This window comes from Aegilops tauschii, chromosome 5 (genome assembly GCF_002575655.3).
Source record: "Aegilops tauschii subsp. strangulata cultivar AL8/78 chromosome 5, Aet v6.0, whole genome shotgun sequence".
NCBI lineage: Eukaryota > Viridiplantae > Streptophyta > Magnoliopsida > Poales > Poaceae > Aegilops > Aegilops tauschii.
The window spans coordinates 512018574-512036841 of record NC_053039.3 but is presented as its reverse complement, the minus strand read 5'-3'; the positions used below and the strand labels follow the sequence as shown (position 1 = coordinate 512036841).

At 46.8% G+C, this 18268-nt stretch overlaps 5 protein-coding genes, 1 long non-coding RNA gene and 1 other non-coding gene across 7 annotated transcripts; 5 read left to right on the top strand and 2 right to left on the bottom strand.

The window, feature by feature from the left end:
- The first annotated feature begins 212 nt into the window (after window positions 1–212).
- LOC109773036 (uncharacterized) lies at window positions 213–1357 on the top strand. Its single transcript, XM_020331738.4, has 2 exons — window positions 213–644; window positions 1015–1357. The coding sequence occupies exons 1-2, from the start codon at window positions 321–323 to the stop codon at window positions 1177–1179; spliced, it is 489 nt and encodes a 162-aa protein (XP_020187327.1). The 5' UTR covers window positions 213–320; the 3' UTR covers window positions 1180–1357.
- Window positions 1358–1732: 375 nt separating this feature from the next.
- LOC109773037 (heat stress transcription factor A-2e) lies at window positions 1733–5572 on the bottom strand. The gene is made up of 2 exons (XM_020331739.4): window positions 4942–5572; window positions 1733–3064 (listed from the first exon to the last, which is right to left on the bottom strand). The coding sequence occupies exons 1-2, from the start codon at window positions 5239–5241 to the stop codon at window positions 2312–2314; spliced, it is 1053 nt and encodes a 350-aa protein (XP_020187328.1). The 5' UTR covers window positions 5242–5572; the 3' UTR covers window positions 1733–2311.
- Window positions 5573–5737: 165 nt separating this feature from the next.
- LOC109773038 (protein LIFEGUARD 2) lies at window positions 5738–10077 on the top strand. Its single transcript, XM_020331740.4, has 4 exons — window positions 5738–6283; window positions 6385–6498; window positions 9327–9484; window positions 9600–10077. The coding sequence occupies exons 1-4, from the start codon at window positions 6028–6030 to the stop codon at window positions 9804–9806; spliced, it is 735 nt and encodes a 244-aa protein (XP_020187329.1). The 5' UTR covers window positions 5738–6027; the 3' UTR covers window positions 9807–10077.
- LOC141022171 (uncharacterized) lies at window positions 6506–7527 on the top strand. The gene is made up of 2 exons (XR_012183299.1): window positions 6506–6664; window positions 6705–7527. It is a non-coding gene; the product is annotated as an uncharacterized lncRNA (long non-coding RNA).
- A 1371-nt stretch (window positions 10078–11448) lies between the features above and the next one.
- On the top strand, window positions 11449–12787 carry LOC109773043 (protein LIFEGUARD 2-like). Its single transcript, XM_020331745.4, has 2 exons — window positions 11449–11817; window positions 11900–12787. The coding sequence occupies exons 1-2, from the start codon at window positions 11553–11555 to the stop codon at window positions 12373–12375; spliced, it is 741 nt and encodes a 246-aa protein (XP_020187334.2). The 5' UTR covers window positions 11449–11552; the 3' UTR covers window positions 12376–12787.
- Window positions 12635–15781, bottom strand: LOC109773039 (PITH domain-containing protein At3g04780). Its single transcript, XM_020331742.4, has 7 exons — window positions 15470–15781; window positions 15156–15279; window positions 13951–13999; window positions 13788–13848; window positions 13628–13674; window positions 13466–13543; window positions 12635–12895 (listed from the first exon to the last, which is right to left on the bottom strand). Exons 1-7 carry the CDS (start codon window positions 15644–15646, stop codon window positions 12847–12849), a joined length of 585 nt encoding a protein of 194 aa, XP_020187331.1. The 5' UTR covers window positions 15647–15781; the 3' UTR covers window positions 12635–12846.
- A 299-nt stretch (window positions 15782–16080) lies between these two features.
- Window positions 16081–16277, top strand: LOC120965506 (U2 spliceosomal RNA). The gene has a single exon (XR_005758558.1). It is a non-coding gene; the product is annotated as a U2 spliceosomal RNA (small nuclear RNA).
- Window positions 16278–18268: the final 1991 nt, after the last annotated feature.

Below are 18268 nucleotides of genomic sequence, written 5' to 3'. Positions count from 1 at the left end.
CATGTTGTATGTACTCCCTCCGTCCGAAAATACTTGTCGGAGAAATGCATAAAAATGAATGTATTTAAAACTAAAATACATCTAGATACATGCATTCCTCCGACGAGTATTTCCGGACGGAGGGAGTAAGTGAGAATAACTCTGAGGCTTTCACATGCTCTTCTTCTCCCACCTTTGGTGTGTTTCTGCCCAGGCTCGTAAAATAACCCTGCAGGCGAAACAAAAACAAGCCATTTCATCAGATATTCAGATCCCAGCCAGGTACATCACGCACCCACGACCACGACCACGACCAGGCACGCACGGGCACGGCAGAAGCGATGGGCGTCGTCTCGGCGGTGGCGGACGCGGTGGTCGTCCTCTTCTCCCTCACCATCGCGGTGGGGGTCCCGCTCATCGACGCGCAGGCCGTCCTCTCGCACGACGCCTACCCGGCGCAGCTGCGGGACCTCAAGCGCTGGTACGCCGCCGAGTTCGACGACTACCTCATGGCCCAGCCGCCGGCCTTCTTCCGCGGCCTCTTGTGCCTCGAGCTCGCCTTCCTCTGGCCGCTCTCCGTCGCCACCGTCTACGGCGTCCTCGCCCGCCGCCGATGGGCCGCCACCACCTCCCTCATGGTCGGCGTCACCACCCTCACCTCCCTGGTAACCCTCGTCTGCCGCCCCCTTCCTGCCCACGATTTATTGAGAGCATGTTGGTCTGAGATTAAATGTGCTGCCTGTCCTTCGGATCTGCAAAATCAGAGGTCAACTCCACAGTAACCCAATCACTCCGCGTCTCAGCAGAGCATTTCTAGATGTATGTTCGTGATAAGTTAGAGACAACGATGTGGATCTGCCCATTTCGTGCGGATGAATGATCTGATCCGATGCATGGCCGGCTAGGCTTTCTTGCTTCGCAGTTGAATAGATCAGCATAATTTTTCAGTGTGGCCGGCTTCAGTCAATCGCTACCATATCACTATGGTTATTATCTTGATTCCGTTCCTACTAATAGTGATTGCAATTGTTTCAGTCGGCAATATTTGGTGAGATGCTGGGCTCAGGGAAGGCAACCACGAAGCTGCTTCAGATGTATGTTCCATACGCCGTGTTTGCTGTCATTGCCATTCTGCGCGGTCTCTGCTCATGCTCGGCGCCGCCGTCGCCGGCATCTTCTGCTCGGAAGAAGAGGGTCTAGATTTGATTTGCATTTCTGACATTTCGTGGAGAAAGTATTCAATTTTGTTCAACGGTTGTACTGCCCAATCTATCATTCAACACCCAATGGAATGTAATGTCCATACTGCAAAGTTATTGTCCACATTTTGAAAAAGATTCTACTGCATCTGTTCTATGATAAAAGCATGTTCAACGAAGCATCGGTTTGCCATATTTTTTATTTATTTTATTATAGTTATATATATACCTGGCGACTGGCTGTGGAGTTTCAAGTAATATTTAGTTTGGCCGTATCAGAAGATAAAACAACGAGTACATATATCAACTCTTCATTAGCTATATGGTAAGCAATGTATAAGCTGTTAGGTTTGTGAAGTGATTTATCTTGCAACCTAGTTTATGGAAGTAAGTATTTTGTTCTAAAACCAAGCAAATAAATTTTAACTTACACAAATGCAATGTGGGAGAAAACAACAGAAATTGTGACATACTCCGTGATAAACTTACAGGTCTAATGCAATGCATCAGGGTTTACAAGTCAGGAATTAATGCTGTTTACTTCTGATATGAACTTTCTTAATGTGAGGAACTTTAGATACCAATTCCTTAGTGAGGAATACAGGATACAGTACAAAGCCTCCCAAAGGAAGCAACAAGTACAGTTGCCTAAAAGAAGATGGTAGCAAGTACATTACACATAGACACACCATGATACTACTGTACATCAATATCATCCAGATACAATCACTGCACATATGCGTGCTATATACTGGGTACTATCATATTTATTCTCATATGGATGACACTAGCTATCAGAAAACTAGATGGATACAGGCATACAGCCCAATCCGACTAAAATCTTTGCACAGCAGACACTGGCAGATAGATGATCCCTCGTAATCGCAAGCAACCCACTAGAATCCTCCCAGAAGTTGAACCAAACACGGCATTGACGAAAATAAGACCGACGCTAAGATAATATGGTGGCATCATCACCAAAGGCAGCAGTGATCCACTCAACTGACTGATCATGGCCGAAACAGACATATATATACATATATAACAACAGGCATTCTGGTAAGGATTCTCAGGGCTGCTCGGCGATAGAATGCGATGGATTATTGTCTGGAATTCCTGTTCTTTGAGTCGAGCTAGTCCAGCTTCTCAGCCAACAAGTTCATGTCATCTGGAACCACAAGGTTGCTGGCCTCCTCGCCGAGCCCCCCTTCATGCAGCAGGTCCTCCCAGAAATCATCATTTAGCTCTCCACTGGGCCTGCCTCTCAGTTGCTCCGAACGGCTGGAAGCGACACTCTGCTGCACCTCAGCTCCCTTTGTATCGACGGACGAGCTTTCAAGATCGGATATGACACCGTTCACGAGCGAGTCCACTGGCTCCTGCTGCTCAAACATTACCTGTGACCCTTGCTCCAGGGTAGAGCCAGTGCCCATGCTATCGACAACTTCAGGTCCCTGGTCGATGCGGCGCCGTCTTTTATTTGAGATGGCATCTTCCAGCTCCTTCCTCATCTCACTCTGGGAGATCAGCTGGCGTATGAACATGGGATTCTGCATGACTCGCGCCAAGAATGACATCATCTGCTGTTGCTTCTGCTCAGTTCCTTGCAGCCTCTTTTCCATGGCTTGCAGATCTGACCTTGTGTTCTGTTGCTCCTGCCTGAGCTTCACCACTTCAGCCATCAAGAGCTGCTTGTCCCTTTTCAAATGATCTATCTCCACGTCATGTCCAAAGTTCCCCACCTCAAGGTAGGAGCCAAGAGATTGCTGGTTCTGAGACCCATGTGTAGGTTTCCGGCGCTTAATATTTCTGAGAAGGTGCCTCTGCCCTCGCAAGAATCCCTCATTTGCAAATTCCCACCTGTCAGGATCCACCTTTCTGAAGCCCTGCCAAAGGCGATAACAACCATGTCAGAAATCGGATAATTAAATAAGGCAGAAAGAAAGTTTATCCAACAGCAAATTAACCATTCAGAAATTTAGAGAAACAACAGTGGCAAAGAGAGAGAGAGAGTGTGTGTGAAGAAGATGAGCCTGTAAGAATATCTAATTTACCTCTTTATGACAAGTTTCAGTTCTCATGATACATTTTTCAGTTTGCTGGTTTCAGTTCTTCACTTTATTTGTCAACTTTCCTCTTCATCTTCATCCTTTAATATTGTATGAATTGGAAGCTTACTCAAGGCAAGATGAAGTATCAATAGGAAGATTTTACTCACTTCATACATTTTTCAGTTTGCTGATTTCAGTTCTTCACTTTATTTGTCAACTTTGCTCTTCATCTTCATCCTTTAGTATTGTATGAACTGGAAGCTTACTCAAGGCAAAATGAAGTATCAATTGGAAGATTTTACTCAAGGCAAACAAATGAAGTATCAACTGGAAGATTTTACTCAAGGCAAACAAATGAAGTATCAACTGGAAGATTTTACTCAAGGCAAACAAATGAAGTATCAACTGGAAGATTTTACTCAAAAGATCAGGTGATAGCCTATCTATAATGTGTGAAACCAACTCGGAGCTAACATCATCATGAAAGCATTGAGTTGGTGACTGCACACATGCTCTCAAAGACTTATAAGGTCAATAAAACTACCCACAGATTAACTCAACGCACAAACCTCCCCAAAACAAAAAAATCTCAAGGTTCTCCTAAAAATGCAACAATCATCCTGTAACATTTGTTCTTCCAACACACGCGACTTTTTAGGATATATCATATATATAAGAGAATAACCCACATTATCGGCAATGCTACTAGAGGAAACATAGACACTAACATACCATACTTCCTCTCTTACTCTTTCTGATCTTTTGGCCAAAATATCAATTTTTCTACTACAGGCAACACAGACAGTAGCATAACAAACATCCTTTTTTACTCTTTCTGATCAGATCTTTTGGCCAAAGTATCAAGGCTTTAAATTTTGTACATCTTCAATTTCAGAACACAACTATCTTAGGCTTTTCGCCTATTTTCAATTTTACCATGTGCTTGTAATTCCAGATTGCACTCAGGTAATTCTGTAGGTTTTGGATTTGACTCAAGTACTTGCAACTTTGGTTAATTCAAGGATTTTTACGAACCACTGTCTAAAAATAAAAATAGCACACACAAACTAGCAGCTGGCTTTAAGGTTATCGTGTGCTTGTACATTCCAAGTTGATGTCAACTGACTCTGTAGATTCCGAGAATTTTTATGAATTGTTGCATAAAACGAAAACATGACACGTACTACCAAGTATCGGCTATCATCCTATTGGTTATTTCTTCTTAGGTACCTAGGCGAACATGTACATAATATGTTGCAGCACAACTTCATTGAAATTAAAACAGCATCCATAAAGATGGAGGTATGTAGGGAGAATAATGGTAGCTAAAATTTGATCTATTAATTAGACTGCAAACTGGACCTTGTCTTCATCCTCATAGTCCTCAAGCCACAATGCCACTGTGAGACCCCCAAACCACTAGTGATGTCAATCACTCTCTAACTAACTTGGTCTATTCATATGTCAATGATCCCCTGCCATACTTTGTGAACTAGAGCCGCTAGGACTGTGAACACGAGGCAAAGTTGGATACATCAAAATTTCAGTAATCCCCGGGTGAGCAGATACTCCAGTACTTTTAGTAATCCCAAGCTCCAGTCATTCCTAACCCTTGTGATTTACCAGCAACTGGCGTCAACCAATCAATCAATTTAGGCATAAAGGGCCCAAAGCAAAGCAGCAAGGAGAAGGGGGAGAGGTCTGATACTTACATAGGTGTTGAGCTGTCGGACGAAGCTGGAGAAGTTGCTGTGCTTGAAGTAGCTCGGCAGCAGCAGGGTGGCGAAGAGGTGCGGGTCCCAGACGACGAAGCTGTTGCTGGTGGCGGTCCAGGAGACGACGGCGTCGGTGGCGGGGTCGTCGACCATGTCGTAGGTCTTGGCGAGGAACGGCGTGGGCCCGGCGTCGCCCAGCCCGTCCATCGGCCTCGGCGCCCCTCCGCCGCCTGCGGCCGCCGGGGAGGGGGTGGGGGTGGGGGTGGGGCGGCCCTCCACCTTGACCGGATTCATCATCCGGTGGCTCACGGCACCAGCCGAGAGAACCCCCTCGCTTCGGCAGGGAGGCACGAGAGATAGGGGGATGTAAATACAAGTGGCGGCCCAAGTGGGCACGGTTTGCGCGTGACAAAGGCGGAGGAATGGGTGCGCGGAGACACGGGCGCAAGCAAGCACGGCGTGGGCGTGATGACCGTGAAGGCGCGCCACCAGTTGAGTTGATGGGATCGGATCGTGGAGGGAGGATGGGGATGCGAGGGTGGCAGGTAGGTGACGGGGGAGTAGCCGTAGCAGCGGGCCGCTTTGGGGATGGAAGGTTCTGGAAGCGGTGCGCGTGCGGATATGCGATCCCCCGGAAGCGGTGGTGGGGCGTGGGGATTATCCTCTCCTTCCGATCAGAGAGGACGGACAGAGACGCGACGCGTGCGTCACCGGGGAGGGAGATGGGCCCCCTGGTGGGCCCACATAGACCACACATAACTGGGCCGGGCCGGGCCGGAGCCGGTCTTGGCGCAAGTCAGTCGCGTGCGTTCCCGTCCCGTCCCGTCCCGAGTCTTTAACCATCCGTTCTCAAAAAAAAAAAAAAAAAAAAGAGTCTTTAACTATCCTTCGATGCCAAGGCACGAACCCACCCGACCTGACCCGGCAGTTCGGTCTTCTTCTACTCCTACCCATCCATCCCCCAAGACCAAGAGAGACGAAGCGTGCCCAACTCCATCTGCTTTCCTTTTCCTCTTCCCCCCCATCCCCCTCCTCCCTCCCTCCCTCCCACCGAAACCCTAGCTAGCTCGAGAGCCAGCCGCGATGTTCGGCTACCGGAAGGCGCCGGACCTCGACCTCGAGGCGGGCGGCTCCGCGCCGCTCTACCCGGGGATGACGGAGGACGTGGAGCTGCGCTGGGCCTTCATCCGCAAGATCTACGTCATCCTCTCCGTGCAGCTCGCCATGACCGCCGCCGTCGCCGGATTCGTCGTCAAGGTCCCCGCCGTCTCCGACTTCTTCGTCTCCTCCAACGCCGGCCTCGGCCTCTACATCTTCCTCCTCGTCCTGCCCCTCATCGGTACAGTAATTATTATGTCGAGCCTCCCCGACCCCGACCCCTCTCTAAAATTCGGGTTCCTGCGTTGACTGATGGAATTGCTTGCTTCGTTCGCGCCGCAGTGCTCTGCCCGCTGCGTTACTACCACCAGAAGCACCCCGTCAACCTCATCCTGCTCGGCGTCTTCACCGTCTCCATCAGCTTCGCCGTCGGCATGACTTGCGCCTTCACCAGCGGTAACAAATAAATAACATCCTTCGCTCCCCTGTTATTTCTCAATCATTGCTAGTTAGTTTATCATCTGTGAACTAAATTGAGCATATTAATTTGTGGTCAAGTAGTATTTGTGTGTGTTAATTGTCACGCTTTGCTCTCTTGCATCGCTCACTAAAATCATTGTTGGTTATTCATCTGTGATTGAAACTAACTTGTGATGAAGTAGTTGTTTCATCTGTGATTGAAATTAACTTATGATGAAGTAGTTGTTTCATCTGTGATTGAAATTAACTTATGATGAAGTAGTTGTCTCATCTGTGATTGAAATTAACTTATGATGAAGTAGTTGTTGTTGTTCGTGTTAATTGTGACAGATGGAACCCTTTTCTCTCTTGCATCATTCACTAAAATCAGTGTTCCTTCAGTAAAATCATTGTTCGTTGTCCGTGTGCTACTTGATTTTTGTAGTTTGACTTGGTGAGCATCCTCATCAGTTGTGTCAGATTATGATTATGATTGGGCTCTAATGCCACGCAATGGTTTTGTTTGTTCCTTGCATTAGACTCTGATTTATTGCTCATGTCCTCGAATGATTGCTAGATATGTCTGTGGATGGAGTTTTTATTTGGTCTTGTTTGAGTATCCGCAACAGTTATGCGTGATAATAGATTACTAGTGAATGCAAACCACTTCTAACATTGAGAATCTGCCCTTTCGTTTTCCACACAAGCATTAGCTCATACTGATGGTGTTTTCGTAAGTAGAACACTTTACTCATATAAATTTTGGATTCCTACTTAGGATGCAAAGCAGAAGTATGTGTGTGCATCTGCCCCTTTGGTACTACAGGCAACAATTGAATGCAGTGATTCGTTGGTCCATCTGTTGATTACATGGATCCTATTGTTTCTACTGGCAGCAAGTTTGAGTTTTCTCTGGGTCCACGGTTTTTACATATATAGGTTCCCGGTGTATTACTATGCTAATCTTGTTTGTACTATACTTCAGATCAGTCAGCAAAGTTTTTGCAAATGCCATTCTAGTTGCTCCTTCCCATTATATTCTGATAATTCCAAATGTTAGTACGAGTCGATACTTCTTCAGTTTTCTTCTTGTTGCCTCGAAAGGTTGTCTTGTTTGTTTAGAAGTGGAACCCCTTGCCTTTTTTCTTCCAGTTCATACATTTATCCCTGTTGCAGTTTTAAGGGCGACTCTATTAACATTTTCAAAGACCTGGAGAGTTCTCCTGTGTGTGTTTTCTGCCTTCATATTTCTTAATGTGCATGTCAATAGAATGCAGTGATTCGCTCGATCCATCTGTTGATTACATGATCCTATTTGTTTGTACTGGCAGCAAGTTTGAGTTTCCTCTGGGTCCACAGCTTTTACATACATATGTTCCCGATGTATTACTATGCCAATCTTGTTTGTGCTATACTTCAGGCTGTCCAGCAAAGTTTTGCAAATGTCGTTCTAGTTGCTCCCTCCCATTATGTTATGATAATTCATAATTCCACATGTTAGTAGAGTCGACAGTTCTTCAGTTTTCTTCTTGTTCCCTCGAAAGGTTGTCTTGTTTGTTTAGCAGTGGAACCTCTTGCCTTTGTTCTTCCCATTCACACATTTATGATTTATCCCTGTTGCAGTTTTAGGGGCGACTCTATTAACATTTTCGAAGTGCTAGAGAGTTCTCATGTGTGTGTTTTCTGCATTCGTATTTTTGTAATGTGCATGTCAAAATAAATAAATCCTACCACCTGTATTTACTTCCATAATGCAACCACATGTCATCGGTATTTACTTCTATATTACCATCGGTAATATAGAGAGGTCTATATTATCAGATGTACTCTAAATTTCCAGTGAGGTTCTAGGATCCGGATGACGTGTAGCTACACAATGCATCAATTCTTATCAGCAAATGCCATTCTAGTTCCTCCCATTTTGTTGTGATAATTCCAAGTCTCTTGTGACTGTGCTACCACTAGGGGCAAGGTTTTGAGGTGTCAGAAAATCTATAATGCACTTATCCAATACAAAAGCATTTACCATATCACCACTTCTGTAGAGTCGATCCTTCTTCAGTTTTCTTGTTGTTCCCTTGTTGAAACTGTAAAGGTTGTCTTGTTTGTTTAGTAACGAACCCTTTGTCCTTTTTCCCCCCTTCACAGATTTAGCCCTGTTGCAGTTTTAATTTTTTGGAACCCAAGGCATGATTCGATTGGCCTTTTGAAGAGCTAGAATGTCATCCAATGTGTGTTTCTTGCCGTAATATTTCTTAATGTGCATGTCATAAAGTTCCTAGCGTCGACATCAACTTTTGATAATGCAACCACTTTAGGTCTATATATAGGATGTAGTCTAAATTTTCAGTGAGTAGCACGACTTTATTGAGCGTTTTCTCCAGGGGTCTAGAATTGCTCTGAATGGTGTTTTTCAGATCTACACATTACATAAATTCTTATTTTGTTTAGGAATACCATGTTAACTCTCTGGTGTTTCTGTTGAACATTTCCGCTAAGCACTTGAGGCATCACTGCATGTTTGGATGTTGTAAGTTGCCTCTTTTGGATTTGATGCTGAGACATCACTGATGGTTGTTGACAGTGAGGGCTTTGGCATTACTCCCTTCTTGTGATCTTTTAATTTGCTTTTGATTGTTTGATATCTGAATTACATCGCTAAAGTTTGGACTAAAAATAACAAATTGTTTCAGCTATCATGATGCATGTTCTTCTGTCTTCACTTCATCTTTGTCATCAGTTGTCATACTTACTCTCCATAGGAGTAATTGATTATAGGGCGGGGCTTGTACTGTGAATTGATTATACTATTGTTGTGTGCGCAGGAAAAATCATCTTGGAAGCTGCAATTCTCACAGCAGTGGTGGTCATCAGCTTGACTACCTACACTTTCTGGGCTGCAAAGAGAGGCCATGACTTCAACTTCCTGGGCCCGTTCCTGTTTGGAGCTCTTATGGTGCTGATGGTGTTCTCACTTATCCAGGTTGGGCAGCTGCACCTTATGCCCCTTCTAGTATATTTCTTCAGATGGATATTGCAAAACTATTTCGATCACGTTGGTTCCTGCGTGATAATACTAATAACACTTGTGCTGGCAGATCTTTTTCCCACTGGGCAAGATCTCCACCATGATATATGGGGCCGTGGCGTCGATCATCTTCTGTGGCTACATCATCTTCGACACGGACAACATCATCAAGCGCCACACGTATGATGAGTACATCTGGGCTGCCGTGTCCCTCTACCTCGACATCATCAACCTGTTCCTGAATCTGATGCAAATTCTGCGTGCAGCCGATAGCTGAGCGCACCTGAGCCCTGCTCGCCTTGATTTTAGTCCACTAGCTTGTGCATAGCAGAAAATTCATGATTGCCCGCAGATACCTGTAGGCATGTACAATCGTTATCAGTAAATTCTGCCGTCCTAGACTCCATCGCATGTCTTGTTTCCTAGCTTCCTGGAGTATGCAATGTGTGATTAAACCAAGCTGCACGATGAAAATATACTCACTGGTGCTTTGTGACTGCAAGACACGCGAATTTGATTCCTTGCTATGAAATGTTCCATTTTAATTCCGCTGAATGTTGCATGTTGGCATGAATGCAAAATCCTGGGTGTTTTGATCTTGTGATATGATATCCTCTACTCGAGTGTCGTAGAGAAAGGGAAAGGAGAATCACACATCTCCATTCCCCCCCTATTGTGATGTGATGTGCGTCCTCGATGTCTCTTTTTTTAGGACCAAGGCAGGAGCTCGGCTGATGTCATTAAGTGAGGAAAAATTACAAAGTTGGCCGGTTTGTAAGAAAGACTAGGCCGAAAACCATTAAACAACTTAAAAAGAACTGTAGAAGCCACCCCAAACGCTGCCTAATGTGACCTCTTCCACCATCAAGAAGGTAACGGTGCCAGTCATCGACCCGTCGATCAAAAGGCTTTTGCCCAGACCTGCGCATGATCGCACCAACGAAACCCGGGAACAGAGAAGAGTTGAACGCTTGCTATGCTGCTGCTGTCGTAGGAAGTTTAACCAAATAAAGGGATTTCTGAAGGAGGAAGGATTCGTGGGGAATTGAGAGGATTGGGTGGAGGAGAGGGATTCACCCAATCCACTCAAATCCCCCTCTCCACAAGCCTCCCCAATCCCCTTGTATCAAACGAGGCCTAAGGAACATCACCGGCAACGACCCCCGTCGAAGGACAAGGCTTTCGCCCACTTATGCCTCGCCAACTCTGACCTAGAGTAGGAGCCAATCCACAACGAACCATGTGAGACCAAGCCATGTCTCCGCTTGAATTTCATAGTGCGAACCAGGAGCCAATCCACACGGCCCCCTCATCACCATGGTGTACTACTTGTGTTGATGCTGGCACCACCACAACCACCGCAACGGGGCTCCGGAAGCCAGAGCACCGTGCCACTTGCTTCTACTCTGCCGCCTGCAGGCCCAGAGCGGGCAGCGACAATGCCAGACAACCGATCCAGGCGATCCAAGGCTGGTTGGTGTGTCGACAAAGAGAGTTCATTTAGAGTTGTTATGCTCTTTAGAGGTGACTGGCGTTGTTGGTCGGGACGCGATTTTGTTGGTCGGTTTAGGACAAAGCACTTAAGGGTTGTATTGTGTGCATTCGAGTTGGAGCGAGCTTGCTACTCGGCCGGCATGTGGTGAGAGCTTGCTGGAATTCTTGGATTTTGTGCCTTTTATAAAGCTATGGCACGCAGTTTGCATGCTCTCGAAAAAAGAACCCAAATTGTCATAAAAAAGAGTATAGTCCCCGTCAGTCCTAGCTGTGTATTCCGTTATTATCAACAACGTGGTGGAATTATTTGGACGGTGAAGAAAGAGGCACGGGGAAGCAGATTTCGAAGCGACCGCGCCCAGAATAGATGTCTCCAGCCATGACCTCTAAATGACTTGACGTCCATGGCTGGCGGAAGCTATTGAGACGCCATTGCTTGGCCGGGACACGACCGTCGACCAGCCGCTCCGTGCGTCCGTCCGTCGTCCTCTACCTGCTGGCAAGGAAAGGCAGGCCCCGATCCAAGGCCATGGGGAAGCACGACCACCACCACCACCACCACCACCACCACGACGTGGAGGCGTGCTACCCGCCCGACGGGTACATGATCGAGAGCCCGGAGCTGCGCTGGGCCTTCATCCGCAAGGTGTACGTCATCGTCTCCATCCAGATGCTCGTCACCGTGGCCGTAGCCGCCGCCATGAACGTCACCGACTGCGTCCGCAACTTCTTCCTCTCCCGCACCCCCGCCGCCCTCGTCGCCTTCATCATCATCCTCATCTCCCCCCTCCTCGGTCGGTACCCAGCCTATCTCTGCTTCGCTTTTCACATTCTCCATGCATGCATTGCTGATGGACGCCGTTGGTGTGAGCGCAGTGATGTTGCCGATGGTCTACTTCCGGCAGAAGCACCCGGTGAACCTGGTGTTCCTGGGCATCTTCACCGTGTGCGTCAGCCTGTCGGTGGGGCTGGGGTGCCTCACCAAGCACGGGCCCATCATCTTCGAGGCGGCGGGCATGACGCTCGTCGTCGTGGTCTCGCTCACCGCCTACACCTTCTGGGCGGGCAGGCGCGGCCACGACTTCGAGTTCCTGGGGCCCTTCCTCTTCGCCGCCTGCGTCATCCTCATGCTCTACGCCATCGTCATCATCCTCTTCCCCATGGGCAAGACGGCCGTGCTCGTCTACGGCTGCATAGCCGCGCTCATCTTCTCCGCCTTCATCATCTACGACACCGACAACCTCATCAAGCGCTACACCTACGACGAGTACGTCGCCGCCTCCATCACCCTCTACCTCGACATCATCAACCTCTTCAGGGCCATACTCATGGCCCTCGATGCCGCCGACTGATTTTGATCGGAGAAAACCAGCCAAACCTAACATGCTGATTCATTCGCCTCTGCCTGCCTGGCACATGTATGTATGCTAAACTAGATACCGTATGTAGATTACCATGGATGTAAAGTTATTACGTGCTCTCAACATGAGTCAACTGTTATCGGACATCAACAGAAATGTAGTATTGCCAATCCAATCAACATTTTTCGTCGCGACGAACATATGGAATGATCATCGACAAGCCAAGGCAAGCGTCATCAACACCAAACTCTCAAGGGAAAAGGGATATGGATATGAATTTTCTCAGCAAGGAACATTTGTTTCTTTTGTCAAACAAGCCCACACGCAGAAATTGCAGCCTACAGGAGGCTAACTGGGCTCTTAAATACCTCATGTGTAAAATAGGGGCACAAAGTTGCCAGCATCAACCACAACAGTTAAATGTTTACAGCCACTGAAACACACTATCTTAGATGGGTCTGCTTAATGTTCTTCTATCTTCTTCAGGTCCTTCATATTTGTTGTGTCCACACTGGCAAAAGAACAAAAAAAAATGTGTTCAGGAGATGAATCACAAGTAATGACTGATTTTCATCAAATGTGTATATGGGGGGTAAAAATCAGTCTGCAATATCTATGAAGTGATTTTTTTATCTACGATAAGGGAAATAAGAGCTTAAACTTCGCCATTGCCTCGATACAGTAATGACTCTTGCAAATTCAGTTCTGATTTGCTAAAATAATGGCTTTCACCCTACAATTATCTTTTCTTTCCAAAATAAGCTGTTGCTAAGAATATACTCCCTCCGTCCGAAAATACTTGTCATCAAAATGGACAAAAAGGATGTATCTACAACTAAAATACATCCTAGATACATCCTTTTTTATTCATTTTGATGACAAGTATTTCCGGACGGAGGGAGTACAACACAAATACTTCTGGGTTATTGTGCAGCTTCAGGAACTAATGATGCTGATTCCTGATGGCACAACTAATCACAGATCTCCCACAATCTGAGCAGTCCAGCTAAAAGGACAATATAATATGTGCATCCAGACATCCAGTGCAAATTATGAAATACTAGGTGCTAACAGAACTTACGTGGTTCCATAAAGCGCGATCTTCTGAATTTTTGTGATGTCAGCTCCGCTTTGATTGTCTTCGATAAACATAGTCAGGCTGGGGCGGCAAAAAAGGGGTTATAAGAATCAGATAGCAGTACAAAATGCCTGTTACCCACCTGCTAGAGAGAGATGCACATACCTGCGAACATTCTGGAACTTCACATACTTTAGCGTGACAGGCTTACTCTGCAGAAAAGAATAGCCAAGGCTCATCAATTTGAGGTAATGCATAAGCTAAGACATGGGCATCAAGGAAAAGAATATAAAAAACAAACTTAGATTTTAGGATAACAACATACTTCCAGTAAATGGCTGGATGACAGGTCAACACTGTCACTTGGAGGGAAGTCATTGACGTTGCTGCCAATCAATACAGAAATTTATGTCAGGAATAAGGGAAAACCCAAAATGTTTTCAGAAGTCGGTATCAATGAGCTTCAGTGAAACTAAAAGGAAGTATACCTGAAACCCATATGCTCTCTGTTGGAGAAGAGTTTAACTGTCTTTGGGCCTGTGTTCAAAGAAGATTGCATTAACTATTTGAGAAAGCATCAACACACCCAAGAGAAACACTGAAGTGATTTAAGAAAGGGGCTACTACTTACAAACTAAATAACTCACTCAAAGGTAGAGAAAAAGAAGCATGAACACAAAAAAGTGGTAAGAGAAAAGCAGCATGCAGCCTAGCATTCCCATATCAAGCTATATATTGTTGTAAAGCGTTGAAAGAGAAGAACTGTTGAGCTTTTCAGCATTATACAAAGCTAAAATATGTTGAAAGAGAAGAAATATACTTTTCGATGGCAGGAGCATATGCTCCCATGTGCCAAAGTGTTCTGATAAGCAACCATCTTTTTTATGTACCATGGAACACTAGGCGATAGGTCAGATGGTCACCACATAGGTCCCACCAACTAATATCTGACCATAAATTTAGAGATATAATTGTACTCTCTACTAGCATTTGCAGACCTGATATCAGAAAAGAGTGCCCTAGCCCACTAGTGCATCAATAACTACAGATATTAGCTGTAAATTGTCAATTTTATTTATAAACGAAGAAGAAGAGGCAAATCAAAGCGTCCTAGGCCACTAGATCATGCCAGGTTTTCCCCCAAAACGGAAGGAGCCCCAGGCTCTGCATTGCTTTAATGCAAACACCATACATAACAATCTCTATAATGTCGATAGCACCATAAGTAACAATCTCTTCTATTTAGCATTAAACACTAGACGACAGGTCAGACCAAAGTTCAAAAAAGCGCGCCTGGGTGCAAAGAGCCGGCCGGCCGGACGCAGCGCTTTGGTCTTGCGCGCTTGGAAAAGTGCAAGGCACCCCCTACGCTTAGCGCCTTTTTCATTTGGGTGCGCATACGGAGTGGCGAACTAGACGCAAGCAGGTCCCTAAACACATAATTAGCGCACAACGCCTTTTTGAACTATGGGTCAGGCACACATAAGGTCCAAAGAACTTGGTTATCATACATTTACAAAAACATAACTTGTGTTCAACCATCTATTAGCATTCGCAACAGACTAAATCGAGCACCCTGGTTTGAACATAGACAAGTTCCTCCTCCCTGAGCTCATAAAAGAGGCTTATCTCTAAGTAATCAATGTTGCAGCAACCTAGCATTCATGCAGTGACGTGGAGTTACAAATCTCACCTTCTTCCTCGGGGCCTTTGAAGAGCGCGGAATGCAGCTTGATGACCTGCATGAAGGGGATGTAGATCAGCAGCTGCTCGTCCGAGTCGCTGGCGAGGTGCAGCCCCTCATCCTCCCTGTAACCCTGTTGAAAACCACCACTCGTCAGAAACGTAATGGCATCTAAACTAAAATCCGAAGAAGGGTTAACACGGCCGTGACACGGCGCTAATCTACGAAACCCTAGGGTGGGAGTGCCCCCGGCGAAAATCGAACGGGCCGACGCCGGATCGGCGCCGGGGATCGCGTGTGGCAGCGGGAGCCGCTTGGCGTACCTGCTTGAGGGCGTTGGCGATGCCGTGGGCGGGGTCCTGGTTGAGGCACTCGACGCCGGTCCAGTCGATGAAGTCGACCAGATCCACCTGCCCGCGCGGCACCGACGCGGACGGGACGGCCGCGGCCGCGGCGGCGGGCGCGGGGGCGGCTGCGGTCGGCGCGGGCGCGGTGGCCATGGACGGCTCCCGGAAGCTTCTGGAAGGTCGGAGCTGCGGCGGACGCGAGAGCGACGGCGGGCTTGCGCTCGAGCGACTTGGACCTCGACTCGTCCCGTCCCGTGCGATGACGACTTGCGTTGCGTATACTTGCGTGCGAGCTGCGGCCTGCGGCCGGGTAGCACCCGATGCCTTATCTTTTCCTCTCCCACTTTCCCTCTCGGCCTGGGCCTGGGCTCCCCATCCGTCGCGCAGTCGGGCCCGTTCGCGTCGAAGCCCATCGGGCCGGCGGAAACGAAAAGCCCACGCGGCTAGCACATATCGTCGGACCTGCTGCGCTGGTGCGTGAGAGGAGCGGAGGCTGGTGGTCTCGTTTAGTCCCACATCGCGCGGCGAGGGAGGGCGAGGGGGTCGGCGAGGCTATAAGAGGGAGGGGGTGGCGCGGCTTGCAACTCATACCTTTCTCGGCCTTTTGGCTAAGATCAAGTGTAGTATCTGTTCTTATCAGTTTAATATCTGATATGTGGGCCATGTGCCCACAACGATATTAAATTTATTTTTTGTGGGGGAGGGCCCACCACAGTGGCTTGCCACTGGGGTCCTCGCGTGTCGCCCGGGCGTTGCACTGCTGCCCGGGCCCGGCGCGCCCCAACCAAATCAAATCCAAAATTTGTTTGAACGAGAGGACACTTCTTCTCTGGACCTGTCTAAAACCTGAATCTTGGGCTGTGCTCCTTCAGCTTTGGAATGGTTCAGACTATCCCTCCACCGCAGCACCTCGAGAAAGAACTGTTCCAAAAATTACTCGAGAACAGGTGGCGCATTCAAGCGGCTCATTAGTATTGCCTCTGCTGGTCGTAATTTTGTTGGTAGCAAACAGAAACAGCCAGATGCCATCGACTCCAGCCGTCGGGTTGAAACACAACGTCAGAGAAGGAGGAATCTATCACTGCCTACACTAGCTGCACCATCAGTTCAGCACGACCACAAGCAAGTCGAACCGGTACCTGCCATGCCACCCCGCTCGTTCGCAAGACTCTTTAACAACTTTCCGAAGTGTACTTCAACGTGCTATACAGCCGGCTCAAGCTTCCAGAAACAACCATCATCATAACCAAAGTTATCCACATTTCCACTGACTCAACCATCGGCCTGAAGCTCAAGACCGGAGAAGGAGATATCTATCACTAGCCTAGCTGCACCCCGACCAATTCCAACTTTGAAACTTCCCTTCTGTCTGTCCGCGTGTCTCTGTCTCATGAGCTTTTTTTCAGTGGTATAGTTTTGCTGGGACGCGGGGTGTAAAATTAAATTTACCTGGATAGCTAAAATTGTAGATGTTGTTAAATGACGACTTCTGAATCATAAGTTCCGTGTGAGAATGACCGAAACTCTTGTTCAGGATCAAGGACCCTGAACCATAGCAAAATTTGAAAGATCACGATTTCAATTTATACCTTCAAAAAAGGGTCTTCTCGTATCAGACCCGATAATCATAAACCTTACTTGCAAATGCAAAGGGACACATTTATCTTGAGTTACAAGGCCATGGACATGGGCATTCTTTATGTACAAGAGCACAACTAAAAGAGTGAAGCCTGGGCCAAACTCAATTGACAAGACCTTTTCTAACTTGCTGCTGCTGATGAATAGGAGAAGCTTCTTCCTTTGTGACTTTGAACACAGTAACCAAAGTAACCCATAACGAAAGAAGACCAGAAGATGTACAAACCTGCATATTGCATTTAGAAGACCTACACTATTAATCCACAATGAAAGAACCTGTTAGCTTGTTCGTTCATCTTATTAAGCTTAACAAGCTCAACCTGGTGATTGGCTCAGTTCATTAAGGATCAAGCTACGAGATTAACGTGGAAGAGTTAGATAAAATTATCCGGAGAAGGGGTGTTATATGGCATCGCCACTCAGACATCCACTGGACATACCAACTCGCAGCTGCAACTAGGACCCAAAACAACGTTCATGGCATATCCTTCTACGTGCAACATCCTAGGCAATTTTGATGGCTTCAACAAACATCCAAGTCTGGTTTTGGTCGGATCTGGCATCAACTACATACTTGTCTGATGGCTTTTCTAATAAAATTGCTCCATGACGCCCTTCATTCTTAAAATCATCAACATTTGTATTGATACCAAGCCCATACATACACCCAGCATACATGAATCCAATCTTCCTTGGTCTTTTAACTCAACTATCAATCTTCTTAGTATCATGATGGACACCACCTATATGTTGAGACTAAGATTGTAGTGCATACTATGGACTTCAAAGCATGGCCATGTAAGGGTAGTGAAAGAGATGTGTATGTTATTGGGATGGGTTGGCCGAGTTAGCATTGTAAGTTTAGTAGGTAGGTGGCTTCCATGAGCCCCTCAATAGCCACATGTTGGAAGACTGAGAACGGGTATAAAAAATGCTATAGTGAGCAAAACATACGTAATCTAAAAAAATGCATGTTTCATTTCTTAGGTGGGTCCAAGCCCGAAGTAGTTTCTTTATTAGGGTGGGGTTGACGCTTCAGTGCCGCCAAGGGGGCATGGGAGCCGTTCTTTGGGGAGATTTCTGGGTGTGTTGGATGATAATGGGGCCCCACGCGAAGGTTGTTTAACTTGGGAAGCT